This window comes from Patagioenas fasciata, chromosome 1 (assembly GCF_037038585.1).
Source record: "Patagioenas fasciata isolate bPatFas1 chromosome 1, bPatFas1.hap1, whole genome shotgun sequence".
Taxonomy (NCBI): domain Eukaryota; kingdom Metazoa; phylum Chordata; class Aves; order Columbiformes; family Columbidae; genus Patagioenas; species Patagioenas fasciata.
In genome coordinates, this window is record NC_092520.1 from 57,677,866 (window position 1) to 57,699,893 (window position 22,028).

A 22,028-nucleotide genomic window follows, 5' to 3' on the forward strand; every position below is an offset into this window, starting at 1 on the left:
TACTACATAAAGAAATTTCATTACTTTTCAATACTACCAGAAAGGGGTTTATTCCCAAAGTGACTGTTAGGGGCAGCTACAGAGGCCTCCACTTGACAACCAGATAAAACTACCACATGCAAAAAGATGCCGGGGATATGATGTGGAAACACACTGGACACACCATTAGCCAGCTTAACAGACTAAATTTCTAGACAGTGCAGAGAAAGGAGGGGATTGGCAGCAAATTAGGGGGACAAGAAAAGAAGGATGAAGAAAATGAAAAGTCAATGGATGTGGACAAATTGAGTGGGGGCAAAAAATAGTTGTCCCCACAAGAGAACAGTATATCAGCATTATTAAGTATTGACTGTTGTGTCCTAGTATTAAGTAACAATATTAAAATATTATCGTATGAGCCTCAGACAGAATATTATATCAAGTTCTTGTTACCACAATTCAGAAACTTGTGGACTACAAAAGTAGTTAGAACAAGCTCAGGGCAGAGCACTGAGGAAAGGAGTCCAGGACTGTTATTTTGGGGCACAGACTGAACAAGCAGCAGCTGTTTAGCTTAACCAGGAGCTGACAAGATGAGGCATAATCACCTACAAACACAGGTGAAGGTCTTACAGAAGAGACAACTGGCTTTCCATGTACATGATCCTGAGGGTCTCTTCCAGCTGAAATGATTCTATGAACACACAGCTGGGCAAAATCTCTGCATAGAATAATTAAGGTGGATAGGAATGGCATTTACTTTAAATGCCAGATGGCTGTTACAGGAAAAAAGTAGCAAACAACTTTTGATAGGGCAGCCCTGCTACGCCAGCCATGCTCCCTGTACCGTTTTGAATACTACCGTGAATGTGAAGTGGTTTCCGTCATTAAGATGCGGAGCACAACCCAGGGTTTCAGACGGCCGACATCCTGAAGCTCAGGACACAGCCTGCAGCTTGGACGGGTTTCCCGCAAGGTCAGCACACTGATTTACATGCCAATACCCAGAGCAGTCAGTTCACTGTTTTGAACCGAGAAGAGCATCCCGTTCTGTGAAACACGACAAACACTTTGAGTACCTAGGCATGGGAATATATTTTTCTACACTGAAAAGATGGTGAGAGAGAGAAGGGGAAGAGAGAAAAGATGGGGTCTGTGCAAGATCGTGAGGTGCCTTTCCACAAGGGAAACAGGGAAATGTGCCATGGGAAGTTTAGGATGGACATTAGGAAAAGGTTCTTCCCCCAGAGGGTGGTGCAGCACTGGAACAGGCTCCCCAGGGAGGTGTCACGGCCCTAAGCCTGACAGTGTTCAAGAAGAGACTGGACAAGCCCTCAGACACATGGTGTGAACTGTGGGGTTGTCCTGTGCAGGGACAGGAGTTGGACTCGATCCTTGTGGTCCCTTCCAACTCATTGCATTCTATGATTTCTATGACTGGCCACACAACAATGCTCTATAAGGAGGGAAGAGGTGTCCAGGTCATGGCACAGCACTGGCTCTTCATCCCTCAGGAGTGTGACTGAGCCTGGAAAGGAGATGTTAAATAAAACCCCATCATTCTGCAATGGGAACCTCCCCTGGCAGGAGCGTGTGGCAGACATTCAGCCAGCAAAATGTTCTCTACTAAATGAACCAAACAGAAAATCCAGGTATAAATCTGGGAATGGTGTCACATAACACTGCACTATTTTTCCTCCAGAAACCACTTACCTACCCCAGTGTGGACCAGCTACTGAAACACAAACCTTTGGCCAACATGGCAGAAATGAAGCATCAGAAAAACCACAACAGACTTTTTTTTTTTCTTTTTTTTCCAGCCTGCAGTTCCTTGGGGAACTACAGGCTGCTTTTAAGAGCCAAGGAAAGGTAATTTATATACATTTACAACATCCACATATACATACAAGGATTTTCTACACAGAGCCACTTGTGAAGTGTTAGTGGCCCACAGAAAAGCAGAGAGGAAGATTAAAACCAGCTGTAGTGGAGGAACCACCAGATTTAAACATAAACAATATTTTAAATACTCCACCAGGAAGGTTAGAGACAAGCGTGGGGTAATGGCCAATACATTCACTCAGAAGCAGATTCATACAAATTTTGTGAGGCTCAGTAGGAATATTGGAAAATAAGATATATCTGTACTCATAGAAGACATACTAACACGAATGCTTTTTTATTTGTATGTATGCAACGAGGTAGCAATGGAAGTAGAAGAGGCCCTTCTTGATATTTGGAGGATCACAGCTGAGGTTACTAAGGGTGCACAAAAGGAAAAAAAAAGAGTATTCATATAATAATAAAGGAGAATTGTAGAATCACTTGTTTGCTGCTATAGTTCTGAAGCAAGTCAAACTGCTGCTCTGGAGATAGTCATTGGACAGACAGTAGATAATGTGAAAAGATGAAAAAATTTCAACAGATCTTGTTTCCGTGATACACATAAATATTTTCCTTCCACTTGATTTATTCAGGTCAAGTTTTTTTTAAGCTAAGAAACTGATTACTTTTTTTTTGAGGGGTGTGTGTTCCGGTTTTGTTTTAAAGAAGGAAGGCTTGTACCATCCTTTCAGTATATGAATCAAATTTGTGGAAAAGCATGATATTTAGCATGTGACATACTGGTAACAAACCCAATCAGCTCAACAGGCTGCCCAGGTAAGTGGGTGAGTCACCATCCCTGGAGATGTTTAAAAGACACATAGATGTCGCACCTAGGGACATGGTTTAGTGGTGGACTTGGCAGTGTTAACAGTTGGACTCCATGGTTTCAAGGATCTTTTCCAACCTACATGATTCTATTCTATTCTATTCTATTCTATTCTATTCTATTCTATTCTATTCTATTCTATTCTATTCTATTCTATTCTATTCTATTCTATTCTATTCTATTCTATTCTATTCCACTATCTGCAGTTATTTTATTTGCTTAATTAATTCAACATGCATGCAAATCTTACTTTGATAAGCTGTGCAGGTAGTTTTATTAAATAAAAAGACTTTAAAAGTGAATTTCAGCTTTCAGCTCAATACAAGTCAAAAATAAAAACTCAATCCATATCTCAGCAACAAATCTCTTCCACCATTCTCTACTATAATAAAAGGTAAGCAAATGCAAACCAAAACAGAACACCAAATCAAAACTACAAAGAACTGTGAACAGATGTATATAATTATTTCAGTCCCACTGAGGCATATCCGTTCTGTTTAGAAATTAGTATTGTGTTCACTATAGAAAACAAAAAAAGTCACAGATCATCATTAAAAGAAAAATGAGTTATTTCAACTGTCCTGGTCTTGATTTTTGTTCTGCAAGAAAGACTTGCAAAGTCCTCCAATGAAATCTGAAATATACCTCACCTTCTTCTTCATCAACGGGAAAGCACCCTTATCTCAAAGTAAATGCATTTACTGGCTTGCTATCTTCTACACAGAAGAAACAAATATGTATTCTGGGGGCATCCAAAAAAGCTGAAATAGCACTCAGCAAGGCACTGGAGTAACTGCTTTCAGACGCAGAAGACGCACTGACCAGAATCTCAAATATCTTCCTGCCTGGTAGAGTCAAAAATAAGCAAGAAGACAAAAAATTCCCGATTAGTTGTAGTCCTATAAGGATGTGTTGAATTAAATGTTTACTTTCAGGTAAGGAGTAGTTTGGTCTCTGAAACAAGTTTTGTAGTCTGATGCAAAATTTAACACAGGCCTATATTTACTGAAGAACAAGGAAAAACAGATACACAAGCCCTTAAATCTTCTCCTTGAACCACAAGAGGCTTACAAGAAATACTGATGGAAATCATTACATAGCTCTACTTAGATCGACATTTCCAATTTAAAAAAAAAAGCTATTCTAGTTTTACGATGGCATGTAGGACTCACATTAAGTGAAGGTCTCCTTGGCAGTGTCCAGGATCCCTGAAAGGAGCCTTAATGCAAGGCATCTTAAACCAGAGGTCTGGCTGTAATAGGAAAACATTATATAATATTCATCTGAATTATACAGACATTTATATGAGACAGAATTATTTACAAATAAACATTTATATCAATGAAAATAGCTTTGTACGTGCTCTGCAGCCTCTTTTCAGTGACCTTTGAGAAGAAATTTCTGTTACTAACTTGATAAAGGAAAAAGAATCAACTAATGGAAGTAAATGAGAAGAGGAATAATATGCAATGTGGTTCTGAATGCAAAAAAGCCAGACTAATGTCATTAAAACCACCTCCTTTGACAAGGATAATGCAATAGACTTGGAGTCAAAATATTTAATATGCAGTGAAAATACTTCCAGATCAAGTCATAGGGAAGAACTGTATATTGATAAGGAGTTAAAGTAAGATCATAATGGACTATATGAAAATAAGGGGTAATAAGCACAGACAGAAGTCACCCATCATATTCCTCAGGAATCAATGTTATTTTATTTATTAGTGGTCCTGCTACAGCAAGTAGCTATGTGCCTACCACATCAGTGCATGTTGCATCCTGAGGATGGGTTTAAGTTACAAATATATTAGATGTCCTATGAGCTGTGTCATTAAAAGGTTTTGTGTTTTTTTTTTTTTTAATGATACAAGGTGCAGAAACCTTGTATTAGGAAAAGGTTCTTCACCCAGAGGGTGGTGGAGCACTGGAACAGGCTCCCCAGTGCCCCAAGCCTGACAGTGTTCAAGAAGAGACTGGACAACACCCTCAGACACATGATATGAACTGCAGGGTTGTCAAGCATAGGGACAGGAGTTGCACTCGATGGTCCTTGTGGGTCCCTTCCAACTCAGGACATTCTATGACTCTGTGAGACATATGCTTAGGGATCACTGACAATAACTTTTGGAGACTCAGCACTGGAAGGCAATGAAGAAATCAAAAAATATCTCAAGTTGGAAGTGACCCATAAGGATCATCTAGTCCAACTCCCTTCTCCTCTCAGGACTACCTAAAACTAAACCATACGACTAAGAACATCATCCAGATGCTCCTTAAACTCTGACAGGCTTGGTGCTGTGACCACTTCCCTGGGGAACCTGTTCCAGTGATTGACCACCCTCTCAGTGAAAAACCTTTTCCAAATGTCCAGTCTTTTGAAATTCCCCTGATGCAGCTTCATTCCATTTTCTTGTGTTTTATCGCTGGTCACCACAGAGAGGAGATCAGCACCTCCCCCTCCACTGCCCCCCTTGAAGAAGTTGTAGACTGTCAGAGGTCACCACCTCTCACCCTTCTCCAAGCTGAACAAACCAACTGACCTCAGCCATTCCTTGTAAGTCTTGTGCTCGAGGCTTTTCACCATCTTGGTTGCCCTCCTCTGAACACACTCTAATAGTCTGATGTTCTTCTTATATTGAGATGCCCAAAACTACCCACAGCACTGGAGGTAGGGCTGTACCAGTGCAGTGTAGAGTGGGACAATCACCTTCCTCGACTGTGCTTGATGCGCCCCAGGACACAGTTGGCTGTTCTTGCTGCTAGGTAACACTGTTGACTCAAAGTCAACTTGCCACCAAGCCAGATCTCCAGATCTCTTTCCACAGGGCTGTTCTGCAGCCTCTCATCTCCCACTTGGTACGTATAACCACAATGACCCCATCCCAGGTGGAACAGGGCACTTGGTCTTCTTAAATTTCATACAGTTGGTGATGGCCCCGCTTCCTAGTCTATCCAGATCTCTCCGTATGGCCTCTCTACCCTCACAGGAGCCCACAGCTCCTCATAGTTTAGTATCATCAACAAACTTACTTAATGTACATTCAATTCCTGTGTCCAGATAATTTATAAAAACATTAAAGAGCACTAGCCCTACAGCTGAGTGCAGAGGAACCCCACTGGTGACTGCCTGCCAGCCTGATGTAACTGCATTTACTAGAACTCTTTGAGCCCACCCCATCAGCTAACGTGTTATGGGCTTGTCCAGCTGTATGCTGGACAAAATATCCAGAAGTAGCTTTACTAAAATCCAAAACCACCACAACTACTGGCTTCCCTTGGTCAATTAGATGGGTGACCTTGTCATAAAAGGAAACATTATTTTATATTTTGACTGCAGAATGATGAGTGAGCAAAGCCATGCTGTAAACCAGGGGAAAATAAGAAGAATCACGTAGGTTTTGCAGTCCTCAGAAATTCACATGCTCATTTTCCAACCATTTCCATTCAGAGAATTCCCTCTTCTCACATGAATGAGCACATGGATATTGGAAGTAAATACCAGCACAGGATGTTGTCCTCCTCAGCTTCAAGGGACACCTGTGCCAGCCACCAAGCTGACATGGCTGTAAGAGGGCACCACAACTGGAAGAAGAATTTCAAGGAAACACTAGAGATATCACAAAAGGTACCAGTAAAATCTCATTTAGAAAAACTGCAAGGAAGTGACAACAACTGTACTCAGAAACACCAATGAAAAGTTAAGTGCATGGATGGAAAAGTTTGTTTCCTTGATCACTCTACTTCATAGGGTTAAAAATAAGGAGATGGAATGGCTTAGATTTGCAAATAGAGTCTGTTATTCTTTTTACAGTTGTGTGAGTTGCATTATCTCAGGGCAGGCATCTATTAATTCTTTCTCTGCAGTAATGCATGTCTGTATTCAATGATTCAAAGGTGGTCCTATGTGCCTAGAAGTCTCATATTTTCCAGCACCAGGTCATTTTTTGCAGGATTTTATGCCTAGAAACCAAGTGCTTTCCATCTGCAATATGTTCCTGCATCATGACAGCATACAGAGTAGCTGAAAAACAGCATTCTAGGGACGTAAGTCTTCAAAGTTACTTTGGGTGCACATCAGAGCAAACTCACATGCCTTAAGGCATTCAGCACATCTAGGAGAGTGTCCAACTGCACCTATCCATCATTCTAGACTTTGTGCTGGGAAAAGAGGCATGGAGGGCAGACAAGGCAATAATGCAATACAAAATGTTCTGAATGCCTCAAGCTAGATCTCAAGATGTAGCCAAATTATGACTGGAGCAGATTCCAACCAAAGGTGATTAGGTCTTAAGCATAAATTAGCATATCCTCCGACTAGCTCTAATACCTCCCCACAACAGCCTCCTCACACATGTAAAACAAGGGACAAAATTATGAGAGAAGAGTATGGCTAAACTGGCTACATTATTATTCAACAGCGCAGATCAAAGGGATGCACAGATTTCCGTGTGAAAAGGGTACCTGCCACTGCCTGTACCGTGGGACATGAGACAGAAGTGACAACAGAAACGCTATATTAAAGCTTTTCCAAAGTTTGCTCTGGAAATGAGAACACAATACCTTCTGCAATGGGCTTTATTTTATTTCTCTGTTTTATTGGGATCCCAGCTTTCCAAATAGGTCCCAAATATCCAGTAACATGTAAAGTATGCTCCAGTTCACTTCCTTATACTTTACTTTTTCCAATTTCAGCGTCAGTGAACAGGATGAGCAGGACAGGAAGAACAAGTCCTAAGACTTCTCTGTCCCTCTAAATGAAAACATTTTTCTTGCATTGGCATCAACAGACATTTTCAACACGTACCTCCTCTCGGCCCAAACTGATATATAAACCCAACTGCTCTTCTTGTTAGAAACTTTCTGCTAATTTAAAGTACACCACCATTTATAATTTATTTTTATGCCACAACAGAAGAGAAGAGCCTCCAGGAAATACCATGGAGAAGTCAGCATCATGCTTTCAAAATCAGACTGCTTCCCCTGGAAGGTCTTTGCTCATAGCAACTATGCCCTGGGCATTTCGAGAGGTAGTTCTGCCTGAACACTAGTATACCCTTACATCAAATACATTCCACAATGAAAAGCTGAAATAAAAAGGGATGATTTTACAGATTAGCCCAATATTGAAATTTGGGCTTAAGTTGATGTTAACTGAAAAACTTAGAAATAAACATTAGCCATACAATGTTAAAAAGGCACAAAACATTATTAAATAACTGATTAATCTAACTTGGCCATAGAAAGTTACATTTCAGCCCTTGAACAAATCAGTTACTGCCCTCCCAATGCCACGCCCCTGCCCAAATATCATGTAGTATATCAGCTTCTGGTTAACACCCAATCCCCAAATAAAGGAATATGTTATTATTCTGAACACCATTTGTCCCAGATTTAACAGATGGTATCTAGGGACATTTGGAAATCTCAGTTAAATTTACTTCTGCATTCTCTAAGCAAATACTCACTTAGTGATTCTAATTAAGATAAATTAAATAATGTAATTAGAGAGTTACTACTGCATGTAAATGAAGAAACAGTGCATTACTTAAAACATAGGAAGAGGAGAAACCATACAAGAATTTGCTTCTGTCTTTTTGATATGACTTAAAAAGACAGGTAATGAAAAGATCACTTCTGATTTTCAAAAGATTTCTTTTAAGACATAACTCAAATTATTGTCAAATTACAAACCTTCCCTAGTTCACTGTTTACCCCACAATAACAATCAATTAATAAAGGTATGCTTCTGAATACATAATGCATTACATTTTTTACTTTCAACACCTGGTGTCACCAGAATAACGCCGTATATTTCTAAAATGCTCTGCAGTTGTGTATGTGTGCTTTGATTTTAGGGCAGCAATACTTCAAAAGAAGTGGAACCATAGAAAATCATGGGAAGTGACACGCAAATAATTTTTGTGGTAAAATGATACATAATCAGTTAACTGACCACGACAGGTCATTTTAAAAATGAAACTCAAAGTGTCTAAAAGCCTTCATCCCTTAGTCAAGGTCAAAAAAGGCCTGACACAAAGTGAAAATTCTGCTGTATCTCCATAATTTGAGCAAGCTAAATCCTACACCTGTGTTGCAAAAAGTCTTTAACTGGTTACTTCTGCTACACCAGAATTTTGCTAATTGCAATCAGTTTTTGTATTGGCTAACAACTATTTTTTCACCCAGTCTAGAGCTGATATTAACTGGTTATTATGATGGTTCTACTGAGAACACACAGAGGGAAGTGATTTTGATTGATCTTTGTTTGGAGCTCCTTGGATCTCCAAGATACTAAATAAAAAAATTAAATATCAAAGAAGATTTAATTAATCTCAGTCTCTTCCTCCATTCTATCAGCAAGACAGAGCTGATAAAAAAATTGACAAAATCATGGGAAATGCAAAGAGAGTCAGAACTGGTGACACTATTTCATTAAAATAATGAGAAGATACATGTATTTATTTGCTTTAAACTTTATAAGAGAATGAGAGCTTCTCAGCTTTTTAAGCTTATTTCAAAACCCAAACAGAATTATGGCAACCAGTTAGATCAACTTCTATTAGATTTACATTGTGCTGTGTGCTGGTTTATTTTATTTTTTAATCTAGCTTTTCAAATGAATTAGTGAAAGAATCTTGAACTTTCAGAAGAAGAGTCATAACCTTGTTATACAAGGAAGATTGAAAATACCATATTATAACACAAATGCAATACTTCTGAGATTTCAGAACCTTTTGATTCTATTTTGAAAGCAAATTCTGTATCCAGAAACAGAGGAAGGGGTGGTCAAGATATTTGTAATTCATTTTGTAAAAGTTCATTCAGACTGCCATTTCCACTAATTACCCATGAGTTTTCTATTGCAGAATTTCCAAAAGTCATGTTGTCTTTCACTATGTTTTCAGGGACTTGTATTGGTATGAGGTTTTCAGGCTTTAGTGCAACCATTGTGGAATTTAAAGCTAGAACAAAAAGGCTAACACTGGTACAGGAATTATTTTCAGTTGAACACATAGCTAGGTCCCATAGACAATGTTTGCAGGAGATCCCCATGATCCAGCAAGGCACTTACTACCTCTTGACTGATTTGGGGAGGGCCACCTTTTTTATGATAGAAGATCAAATCACCTAAAAGGGAGATAGGCAAGCAAAGCAACCTAGAATACTATTATCAAGTAACATAACCCCATATAAAGGAAAAAGTAGTCATAGAAAGCTGGAAAAAAAAACAGAGGCCTGAGAAGAGGGATGCTGAGTCATTAATAAAAAAGAGCTTTTCTCCAAATTGCTTGATTTAAACAGACGTTAACATAAATAATTTTTAAAAGAGGCTACCTAAGTCTGGTAGGCTAACAGAGTTCAAGCCTGTATGTAAAACCTGTCTATTTAGTGTAACAATGTCACTTGTTCTCTCCAGCTTCAGCATGTCAGAACAAAAAATGCCAACAGCAAAAAAATAAAAACAAACACCAGAAGTTTTCTCTAAAACAAAATGTCAATTATTTTAGGACTCTACAACCCCTCACCTCTTTCCTACATCCCTTTTTAAAAGTGAGAACTACAAAAAAACACTCCCACCTGGGGATCAGCTCTGTGGAAAGGGATCTGGGCGTCCTGGTGGATAAGCAGCTCAATATGAGTGAACAGTGGGCTGCTGCAGCAAAGAAGGCCAGCAGGATGCTGTGCTGCATCAACAAGGGCATCACCAGCAGAGACAAAGGTCATTATCCCACTCTTCTCAGTGCTTTTCAGGCCACACCTGGAATACTGTGTTCAGTTTTGGTCCCTGCTAAACAAAAAAAGATGTGGACAGGCTGGAGAGGGTCCAGAGAAAGGCCACAAAAATGATAAAACAACTAGGAAGCTGCCAGAGGAGGAAGGGCTAAGAGAACTGGGCTTGTTCAGCTTTGAGAAAAGGCAGCTTAGGAGAGACCTCTTCACCATGTTCTGGTATTTAAAGGGTGGCTACAAAGAAGATGGAGACTCCCTTTTTACAAGGAGTTCACATGGAAAAGTCAAGGAGTAATGGGTACAAGTTACTCCTGGGGAGATTCCGACTAGACACAAGGAGGAAATTTTTCACAAAGAGAACAAGCAGCCATTGGAATAATGTCCCCAGGGAAGCAGTGGATTCCCCAACATCGGACACTTAGGATTCAGCTGGACAGGGTGTTGGGCCGTCTTGTCTAGATCGCTCTTTTGCCAAGGAAGTTTGGACCAGAGGCTCCTGTGGCCCTTCCAATCTGATATTCTATGATTTTATGACTCACTCAATAATGTGAAAGATGCAGGTAATACCACAATGAAAGAGGCTGTGCACAAGGCTAATGAGACATTTGCAAGCCTCTGTACAACTACCACCCTGCAGCAGATGTTCAAGGATGCCCAGTGCAGAGTTCTAAGATCAGCCAAGAATAATCAACGGCATAACCAAATTCTGGGGAAAGATGAGCATAACAGCAGTTCTGAAGAAAGAGATTTGGCAGTTACAATGATCATGAACTGAACATGAGTCAACAATGTGGTACTCTTGGCAAAATAACATCCTAATGTTTACATACAAACAAGTGTATCAGTAGTAAAACACATGAACACAATCTTGTGCTCTGATCTGGTCACGAAGTGAGTAGTATGTCCAGCTCTGAGCACTGTGTTCCTAGAGAAACATCATGAGTTGCACAGAAGAGAGAGAATAATCACAGGTCAAGAAACCACAACCTATAGGCAAAAAACAAGAGACTGCACTGCAATCAGTTGCTTTAGAGTATATAGGGTCATGCTTTCGAGTATATGAAAGCATACTGTAATAGAGAGGCAGTAAGCTGCTTCCCATATCTATTTAGACAGAAGACCCAATGAGCTTAAATTCCAAAAATGGACATTAGGAAAGACTAACCATCTATTGATAAGCACAGTGCCTAGGAAGAGCCCAGACCATCCAGGAAGGCTGAAAATCCTTCACTACTGACTATCCTCAACAGCGAGCCAGTCAAATCTCTATCAGAAATAACACCACCACTGCCAAACTCGCCTTTTGCCAAGGAACTGGATGAGACAATCTCTTAGCTCTCGTTTAAAAAGTAAAATTAAAAGGCAGTTTGATTTGTATGCTATGCATGAAAAGTAATGCTAGATGCATAGACACTGCAAGAGACTGATTCTGTGGTCCACTCATTAGATTCCTGATAGCTCAAGAGGAGAATTCTAGATCCCACTCCCTGCCTGTTTATAGATGGTACATTATGCAATTAGTTGGTTTTGAAGGCTTTATCTCTAAATAGCAATTACCCTGAAAAGAGAGAACGAAATGTTCAATTTCCATCCCATTCCTGCTCCACGTAGCACCTCCCAAACACACTCAAAAACACAATCCCAAGGTAGTACATTGAATGCTCTCCGACCCCACAAATCTTACGTTGCTTTCTGTACTGTGATCCAGTTTCAAAAGGCCAAACAAGACCCAGTGTTCCTAAAAGACATGGGTTAGAGCCCTCAGGAGAGAGGCCATTAATCTCATTTTTCTACTTTCTAGGAGATGGTGCAGTCAAAGCCTGTTGTGCAGCTGAAGCTGGCTTTGGCTGGATCTGGCACACATGAGGTACATGTGGCTCCAAGACAGAGCAGTGCCAGGCCAGCTGTACAGCTTTGGCCAATAAAAGCACTGAAAGAAGGAAAAGTGTGAGAACAACACAGGACTGCACCATCACAGCCTCAAGAACTGCTTCACAGCTCACTGTTATAATTCCCTGTCTCAAGCTTCTGTTTCTTAGGTTGGAAGCTACATGGGGTTTGCAAGGCGGCCATCTCGTTTTACATATTGCACATAAAAGCAGCTCAAAATAAAATAAAAAAAAAAGTCCTCTCTCTGTTTGTCTGTTTTTCTTCCCAAACACTGTTTTCAGATCACAGATATGAGGTATTTTGATTGCAAGAAGTTCTGAAATAATTTCTATTTATTAGAGATTTTTAAAATATAAATTATACTTTGTTTATAGGCATAGACTTTATTTGTTCTATTAATAGCAAGCTGGTGAGATAAATCATTTTGACACAGAATAATTGAAAATGTATACCCTCATGCAGTTTTCCTCCAAAGTGTCGATGAGGCAACTGTAGACAAGATCTAGGACTATTTTTCTAGACATACAGGAAACAATCTTGCGCACACATTTGTTCACAGACTGTTTTGGCATATGTGATCTCACTGGAGATTCACAGGTAAATTGTTACACGTGCATATGGGTGTAATGCAGAGCAAAGTGATTATGTTGTGGTAGCTCAGACAGTATGCTACAAAAGTTACATCTGCGGCAGCTCTGCCCAAAACACAGAAATAATCAGAGATGGGACCCAAGAAGAGCTGCCTAAGTAAATACTTAATTAGTGCATGCTTTTAATACTGCAGAGTTTTTAGAGATCACAAAGTACAACATTACTGGGATTTTATTCCTCCTAAGAGAAAAAATCATTAGACTGTCTGCTCCACTCTCACTGAAAGTATTTTCTAATACTTCTTCCTAAACACATACTCAAAGCATCACTACTACCTAAAGTAAAAATCCATCTGATAATGTAGTTGGGCTGATGGGCTCAGTGAGCTGGCGTCGAGAACTGGAGTGCAGTGGGGGGGAATGTCAAAGAAATAATCCATTCCATGTATCATTTTAAGAATTACCCAAATGAGATTTATTTCTGACCTGTCTGATGTGAAACCAAATTACCAAATTTGGCATGTTCATGAAAGGCAAATGATCCTAATACAAACCAGGTCATGTGCCTGCTGCACCACTCTGCAGACCCCTTTTTAAAATCAGGTTACGTCAACATTGATGGTCAACCTCAAAAACCAAAATAAAAATTAAAACGTATTTGAAGAACGTGGAATTGAAAAATCAGTCATGGACTTTATATCTGGTAACTCTGTTGTATGATGTAGAGCACAAAGTTACATGAAAAGAATAACTACAATCAACAAGATTCAAAACTGAAATAGATCACTGTGTCAATGAATAAACATTTCCTGTATTCGTAACCTGACTGTGAGAATAATATTCCTCTGCTAAAGGCAGCTAAATTATAGAGCCTATTCAAGTTTTCACCTAAAACAACAAAGAAATTGAACATGTAAGTCATATAGACTACAATTTGACAAATTAAAGAGATTAAATAGTTGTTTTGATAAACAGAAATTAGGAAAAAACCTTCTCTGCATTAGTAAGTTCATAATGTAGAAAATTAAAGATATTTGATGCCACCCATTAATGTAGTAAACTGTCATTAAGCATACTTAATTAAAAGATATAACTACCAGCAGTAAAAGAACAGACTAGATGAGCAGATGGATCCAGATATATTTTGACCTAAATTTCTTGATATTTTGACAAGATAAATAAAGGTAAATATAAACAAAAATAGAAGGGAGAGGAAAAAACAGTCAGCATATCTCATTAAGAAGTCCTATACTAGAAAGATGAAAAAACACAACCACCTCTTTTCTGTTTTTACTGCACCTGTTTGTCTTCTCCGAGATGTTTTGTTTCTCCTAAGCAGGTTTCCTGAAACTTCATATAACTACACAAATAATCACATTACTCAGAAATTTATTATGTCTAGAACCACAATCATGAAACAAGGCCTACTGCCTTAAGACAGCTTAATCAAAAGAAAGAAATCATTAATCTAAAATATGATTTAAATCTCTATGCCCACATCCAAATGCAACACTTACCAAACAGTACTTCCACACCTCACAGGCAGCCTGAGACAAAGCAGTATTTGGCGTTGTGCAGTGATGTATTTAAAAGCACTGCTTCAAAGTACACGTTGCCACACTCCACACACGTGGTGTTGCTCCATCCCCTTTCAGTGAAAATATTACGCAACACGGAGCTCAGAGTCTCACTCAGTCATTCTACAGAAAATCTAAGTCTAGTTGGCTTCAGCCTCAAAGAAAATCAATAATAATTGATATATACTCTTGAACATATTTAAATGCTGACATTCACCCCAAGATTACATTTTCCACCTAGTAATCTCTAGTAATCTTTTCCCCTCACTTTTCTAATCTCTGTAGGGTTGTCACATCTTCTTTAGAGTTCTTCCTTTGCACAGAATAAGCTTGGGCTTAAGCTGTTCTTCAAGTCACAATCTCCCCTGAGCACCCTCACAGATAAGCTGTCTGGGGAATAAGGAAACCTAATGCCTATACCCTTCTTCTGCTCCTATCTATAAATCACAGACCATCACAACTCAGCTGACAACCCTGGCACATAATTATTTTTTTCATCCTTTGTCTGATTATCTGTACCCAACTGCTATTATTTAAAACTCTTTTCTTCAGTTGCCTCCAATTTTTCCACCCATGTGTTCCAATAACAGTTCATCTCTGAACAAGTCCTATTGTGAGCACAAATCTGACCTGAGTTATAAAAAAATCTGAATCCAGTAATTTTCTCTGCAATTTGTTACTGTGGACGCTTATAGGATTAATCCCTTTCTCCAGCCTCCTTACATTTCTGTTCCTTTTCCATGAGTTTTTTTCACAAAACCCATGAAGGATTCCCATTTTCCCCCAGACTGAAACACTAACAAGAACCTGCTGCCTCACTGTAGAACAACATTCTCTCAGTCCAGGTGAGCTGGGTTAAGTGAATCCAGACAAGAGAGTGTACTCTGGCACTCATTCAACGTGTCACCAGTGTACAGCCACATTAATCCCTTGAGTACAGGAAAATAAATAAAAAACAGAGGCCAGAAGAATGTCATCACAAAAGGGAGGCAGGAGTTACACAGAAGGACAAACAGAAGGCTGGTGCCTAGTGGCATAGAGATGGACTGCCTGGGGCACAGCAATTATACTGTCTTACGAGCTAAAATTTGAGAGATGCCAAGGAAAGGGCCAATATCCCTTCACCGGACACCTGTAAAAATGTTGACAGAACTAGTTACTTTAGTGGGCAACATCTTCCACTTGCACTTCTAGACTTGCAAACCACTTGAGCCTTCAAGTTTCCTTTCTTGTGATACCAATTATTTTGCAGCTTCTAGTTTAGGAATTCCAACTACAGATGCTAAATGAATGATTAAACAGCCTTAAACACTTTCTTTCAAGCTTGAAGCACCACTGTGTGTTACCTGAATCTGAAAAGTTTTATTCCAGCACCCGTAGTGAATTGCAGGTCAAGCAATTAGTTAAATTAGCTTAAAAAAGACAAAGCTAACAGAAGAATTAAAAGTGTTAATGTAAAGAATAAAAATAAAATTAAAAGGATTACAACTTCAAGCGGTGCCCTTTATGTACTTTGGCCTATCTACTTACCATTTCCCTCTATGCTAAAACAACCCATAATTTCTTCTAATGAAGATACTAGCTAATGAAATTCTGTCATGGCCTTACTCTCATACCACAACTAACATCAATCCCTTGTTCATCACTAGGTCTAGGTATCATTCAAAACCACCACAACCATCATTCTGCCAACAAAAAATGAAAACAAGACCCTTGTTTCTCACTCACTACTTGTAGTCTCACTTCCAATATCATTTTTCTCAGCAAAGTTTTGAAGAAAATGGGTTTATTTCTATTTTCCTTACAGCTTTCAGTATTACTGTGTATGTGGACTGTGGCCCTCCTGATGGGAAATAATCTAGCTTGTTACCTTTGATTTCTAGAGAAATTCAGACAGATCCAAGCAACAACAAAACTGTTTTTTTACAGAAGCTAGAGTGGATAGAATCCATAGACATTATTAAAATTACATTCTGATTTTAGTGCTAAAATTTAGTGTCTAAACTGTATCCTGTTTAATGTGCAATTAAACACTTGAGTTCAATGTAAAATAATTCAGAAAGAATGCTGTTAATAACTTCTTACAAACCAGAGGGTCGTATTCACATCACTTAAATTTAATTTCCTGAGGTTCAGAATCTAGACTCATCACTCAAACTTCACCAGTTGATGTAGAGAGATGTGAGCTGAATCTCTTGCCACCACCAACAAATTAAAGTCAGGTTTTTAAACTCAAGTCTGTCACCTAAAAAGGAAGATGGAAGAGGCGGGACAGCGGTGAGGTACAAACCCACTATTCTTATCAGTACCACATCAGTGGAACCAATAAAACCTTAAGTCCTGTACACAGACTGGTCTGCCAGAAGGCAAAATGTATCAAATAACATATCTCATTAGATATGTAGATGACTTTTAGTCCCTGTGATGCAGAAAGCCAGAGCAGAGGTACAGGTTGATACCAAGGATACGGAGAGATATAAGAGAAGAACTGCAGAAGATTGAGTCCAGATCAGCAGCAGAAAATATTTTGGAGAAAAGGGAAGTCTTTTATACTACCACTCCAAAACACTATTTGAATTGTCCATGATACTGTTACCAGAAAATAACATAATATCAACAAGTGTCCCCAAGACTTGTGGAAAATACAAGTAAGCAGAGTTTTGTACTTGTGATGAGACATGAACATCTACATCTCCTTCTTCACTAATGGGAAAGCTAAAACCCTGACTGTTGTTGGGGAGCCAGGACTCAGCCAAAAGTGCAGTACAGCAGTCAAAATGATACTGGCTGAGATCCACGTTTCCTCTGACATCTCAATGATTTACCTTACTCATTCTGACCTTAATACCTCACTCATGAATACACCTTGCTGAACAAAGAAAGCAGCAAAGAAGGTGAGTGTCCTGCACTGTACTAACAGAAGTACAACCAGCAGCTTGAGGGAAGTGATGATCTCCCTTTACTTGACACTCACTAGGAACACACCTACTACGCTGCATCCAGTTTTGGGGCCCCCAGTACAAGGAAGGTATCGATAAACTGCAGCGAGTTCAGATGATCATGAGGCAGGAGCACTCGCTCCGTGAAAAGCAGCTCAGGAAACTGGGCCTGTTCAACCAGAGAGAAGATGACTTTGGGGTGACCTCACAGCAATCTCCCCATACCCATGAGGAGGTTATCCAGAAAACGAAGCTCAGCTCTTCACAGTGGTGCAAGTGGGGGCTGGGGATACAACAGGTATAAATGAAAGCAAGAGAGGCCCCAACTTGATTCAAAGAAAAGGGTTTTCAGATGCAGACACACACTGAAGCTGCTGTGTAGTCTCTGTCCATATAGGTTTTCAGGACACATCGGATAAAGCTTTGAAGAGCCTGGTCTGCCCACACAGGTGACCCTGCTTTGAATCAGAAGGTTGGACTAGAGACTCCCAAGGTCCCTTCCAACCTGAATTATACTATGAAAAAGGTTGTGGGACTGTACCAGGCTAGATGCAATGAGTGGAGGGAAAGAAGATAAAGAAAAATAGACTTGTAATTACTCTGGTATTATTTGATAGCACATACATTTAAAATTGCAGTGTCATCCTAATATAGATATTCTTGCACAGCTGAAGGCTCGTGCACATGGGATGATCTCCCTCACAGGTACAGTGGCAACACACAGCACTGGAAAAAGGCAAAGCTTCAGGAAAGGGACAAGAAAAAGCAACCGTGTGTGGCCAAGAACTTCTGTCAGAATGTCAGCAATGTGATGGTAACTGTCTTCTAGTAAAGGACATGAACAATTACAATCAAAACACTGCAGAGAAAGGTGGTTATACAGGTAATTCCAAAGGAAAAGAGGTGTCTTATAAGCCAGAAAAATCAGGAGTGACAGGGATATTCAGTAAGTTTTCTCAAGATGTTAAGAGGAAATAGCTGACGTGCTTAAAGAAATTACAATGGCAAAAAATCTTAATGTAGAGGGTATTCTTGAAAAACACTGTAATGGTAAATCAATAGAATGTTATATTATCCTGGTTTTGTCTGTCCTCCTTTAGCATTAATTGATTTTTGGAAGTGAGGAAAAGAGAGCTGTAGCTGACATGGTCCATAAAATGTAATTAAACTCTTGTAGCGAAAAAGAGCAGAAAATTCTAAATAGCTACAGATTTTGATGTAAGAACAGCGACTTACTACTGCTGGAATAGTTCTGGTTTTGAAGAAAAGATGTATTAAGCACTCTCTTCAGAGACAGAATGAAAAAGGTATTACATTCGCAAAGTCAATGGTATGACTACATCCATGCATTTTCCCTGTCTCTTATTAAATTATCTATGGAATACCCTCTCTTTCAAAATGCTGAAAAAAAAATTTTGAAAAAAAAAAGTTAGCATAAGTTCATATGGAAAATGTGTCCTATCATACGAGTGTTTTCTGCTTAAGCATTTTATGTCACTTAAAACGTCACGCAAGTTTCACATTCAATTCTACTTAAATCAAGAGAGTTATGAAAATTGTTCAACTAGGTTCAAATTCAAACAGCACATGCTTTTAGATCATGAGAAACATACAGCCAGATTTGAATAGCAACAGAAAGTTAAAAAAGAAGTACATTGCTCCAAAAGAGAGATGACAAAAACTATAGTGAAACAAAGTGTATTTTTTGCTACAAATACATTACACAGAAAAATAATTTGCCTGATCCATTGGAGAGTAAAAGAGTACTGGAGCTATCAGCAAAAATCAGATGTCACAAAATACTTCTGGAATTTCTTATTTCCTTATTTCACTTCATGACACCCTCATGACTGCACCTTTGTGCCTGTACCAACACTCACAAATTCAAACTGCAGATCATGCAGTCACGTAACCTCACTTCCCAAAAGTTCCTCAAGAAGACCAAACACAAACCTATGAACAACAGAGGAAGAAGAGGCAAAAATTGTGCTTAAAACAGCAGTCAGATGACAGTTATTTTCAAGAGGAAACTTCTTTTGAAATAGGTAGTTGGGTTACTACTGGGAGTCATGAAAACATATAGACTGAGGAATGTTGGTTGGAAAGGACCTTTGAAGGTTACCTAGCCCAGCCTTCCCCTCAAATCAGGGCTAAAGCCAACACCAGAGGACACTTAATCAAGCAAGGAGGCTGTGCTCAGTTTAGCAGTGGGTGGGAGAGACAGCAGGGTGTCTGGTGCCAAACCAGGCCTGGTCTGTGCTCCGCACTCTCAGGGGGGGCCTAGCTTTCCAGATCAAAAATCAGTGAAGGAAAGCATGAACTGACATGATGATCCTTTCTAAAGGCTAGAAAGCACATGCTGCAATAAGTGAAGCATTCAAAACAGTAGTTCTGCCCTGAACTGATATGAGAAAATGATCAGAAAAAAAATTTGATCACGCATATAAAGAAGGCACCAAAAGGAAATTTATAAGGAGCAGACGACATGACAGATATCAACAACACAACCTATTCTCTTCTGTGATCAAGCAAAACTTTGTTCAATATTCCAGTGGCCTCAAAACAAACTCAGAACAAGCTCAAAGAAGGTTGGTTGCAAAGCTGATGCAGAACACCACAGTAATTTGGAAAGTGAGAACAGGCTGCAAAAACCCAAGCAAAATTAAGTATGACACACATATTAAGTAGTTAATATTTGTGTAGCAATATTTTAAATTTTAAAACATTCACAATGTATGGGAAGTCCATTTTTTGTTTAACATGTAACACCCTTGACAATTCAGGTTTCAAGACAGTAACAGACATCTGTTCTGTGTAGCTTTTATTTACTGATGGCAATAGAATGCTGTAATACACTTCGATAAAAAGACATGTTAGTTTTCATATCACTTTGACAGCTACCATGGAGCAAGGGCAGGAGACCAGTGCTAGCTGAGGACATAGACACTTTACAGAAACAGTTGAGGTTTTTAAAGCTTTTCTCAGGGGGAGGGGAGAAGGAAGATGGAAATATGCCAATTTTTCATTCAGACATGTGAAATTTAAAGCCTTTTAATGGCCTATGTCACACAATGAACAATTTTAATTGTGAAGAAATTGCTTTTACAGGTTGACTGCCTGCTTAAACGAGAGAGTATATAAAACAAGTCTGCTCTTCACACAGTCCTACATGAAAGAGCTTGGTCATGGAAATATTTATAGTTATGCCTCTGTACATTAAGCTCTATATAAGTTGCTACCTTGATATTTTCAAACCATGACAAAAATTACAGAAGTAGCAAATTAAAAAGCCCTGAAGCAAAAAATGAGGAAGTTAATTGTCTGGAGTTAACACAGATATGGCTAAATGAGCATTAACTCAAAAGCAAAAGGTTTACATAACTCTAAAAGGCAAAAAGATACAGAAATTGCAGGAAATGAAAATATAGTGAAATTAAATCCTTACGATTAAAAAAAAAAAGATTTAAAAAACCCAATCTGGTCCAAGCAATGCAAACAAGAAGATAAATGCTCTGAAATGTTATCTTGTAAAGATACAGGTACCAACTCTCATAGCTTCTCTGTATCTATGATACCTGAACTACAGGGTGTTTAAAAAAGATGGACCCAATTTGAAATATTGGCTCCCAAGATCCCCAGACATTACACCCTGTGGCTTTTTCTTGTGGGGATACATCAAAAACTGTGTTTTGGTGCCACCATTAGCAACTAATCTGGATGACCTCAAAAAAGACAATGATGGTAGCAATGACCTCAGTTGAAGAAGACACTTTGAGAGGCATTTGGGATAATTTCAAGTATCGTCTAGATGTTGTCTGTACAGCAGGTGGAGGGAACACAGAGCATGTATTAAAAGGTTACTAAAACTTGTTAACTCATTAAACCATTTGTAAGTTTTTGTGTAATTGTAACACTGTGCCACGGTGAAATACACTGCTTTGAAATTGGCTCCATCTTTTTGAAGCATCTTTTTTCTGCTCTCCCTCTAGTTTAGATATTCTTCAAATCAGCATCACTAATCCTCACAAGGTACGTTACCAAAACGAGTGTCTGGATCACAACGACCACTTTGGAGGAAGCTCTAAGCACCTGTGTATCTGAACGCGAGCTGCACTACCTTGGGCCATCAGCGCCGTTCCAAGTTCAGTCACGGATCTCCCCGAACTGGCTTGTACGACTGGAGCAACAGGCCACCAGCAGCCCAGCTGTAGCCGGCACGCTGAGGCACGCCGCTGTGTGTCACCCTACAGGCCCGGTGAGGGGAAATGCAGCGCGGTGCCCGGCGCAGGAGCCCTCAGCCCAGCGGCCGGCGGCGGAAGGCGCCCAGTCGCTTGCAGCTCCACCCCACGGCCACCGCCGACCGGCTATGAGCCCCCAAGCCCGCGTCCACCGGAGCGCCGGCAGAGCCCTTCTCCGTGGCCGCCCTACCCGGAGAGGCCCGGGCGGACCAACGATGGCGGCAGCAGCCGGGCGGCGCGAGGGGAACGGTTGAGCCCAACGGCTGCCGCGGAGCCCCGCCCCCCACCGCGAGCGCCGGCCGCTCCGCCAGCGGCTCATTGGCCGCGAGGAGACCTCGCGGCGGCGTCACCGGGAGCGTGGGGGGTGGCGC

General features: G+C 39.9%; 1 protein-coding gene across 7 annotated transcripts in view; it reads right to left on the reverse strand.

Annotated features, from left to right (window-relative positions):
• Nucleotides 1–22,028, reverse strand: part of GGACT (gamma-glutamylamine cyclotransferase) — a 31,085-nt gene that overhangs the window by 8,836 nt on the left and 221 nt on the right. Inside the window, exons 1-3 of one of the 7 annotated variants that reach the window (XM_071807088.1) lie at nucleotides 14,421–14,465; nucleotides 3,865–3,944; nucleotides 3,343–3,537 (exon numbers count right to left, since the gene is read on the reverse strand). The exons of 1 other annotated variant lie outside the window; for it this stretch is intronic. Coding sequence is in view for 1 of the 6 variants with exons in the window: in XM_065829708.2 (XP_065685780.1) it covers nucleotides 21,537–21,546 (10 nt within the window). In the remaining 5 variants the exon portion in view is untranslated. Of the gene's footprint in view, nucleotides 1–3,342; nucleotides 3,538–3,864; nucleotides 3,945–14,420; nucleotides 14,511–21,508; nucleotides 21,971–22,028 lie in introns of those variants that run through there. 5 more of the 7 variants (XM_065829709.2, XM_071807076.1, XM_071807090.1 and 2 more) reach the window with 5 other exon arrangements.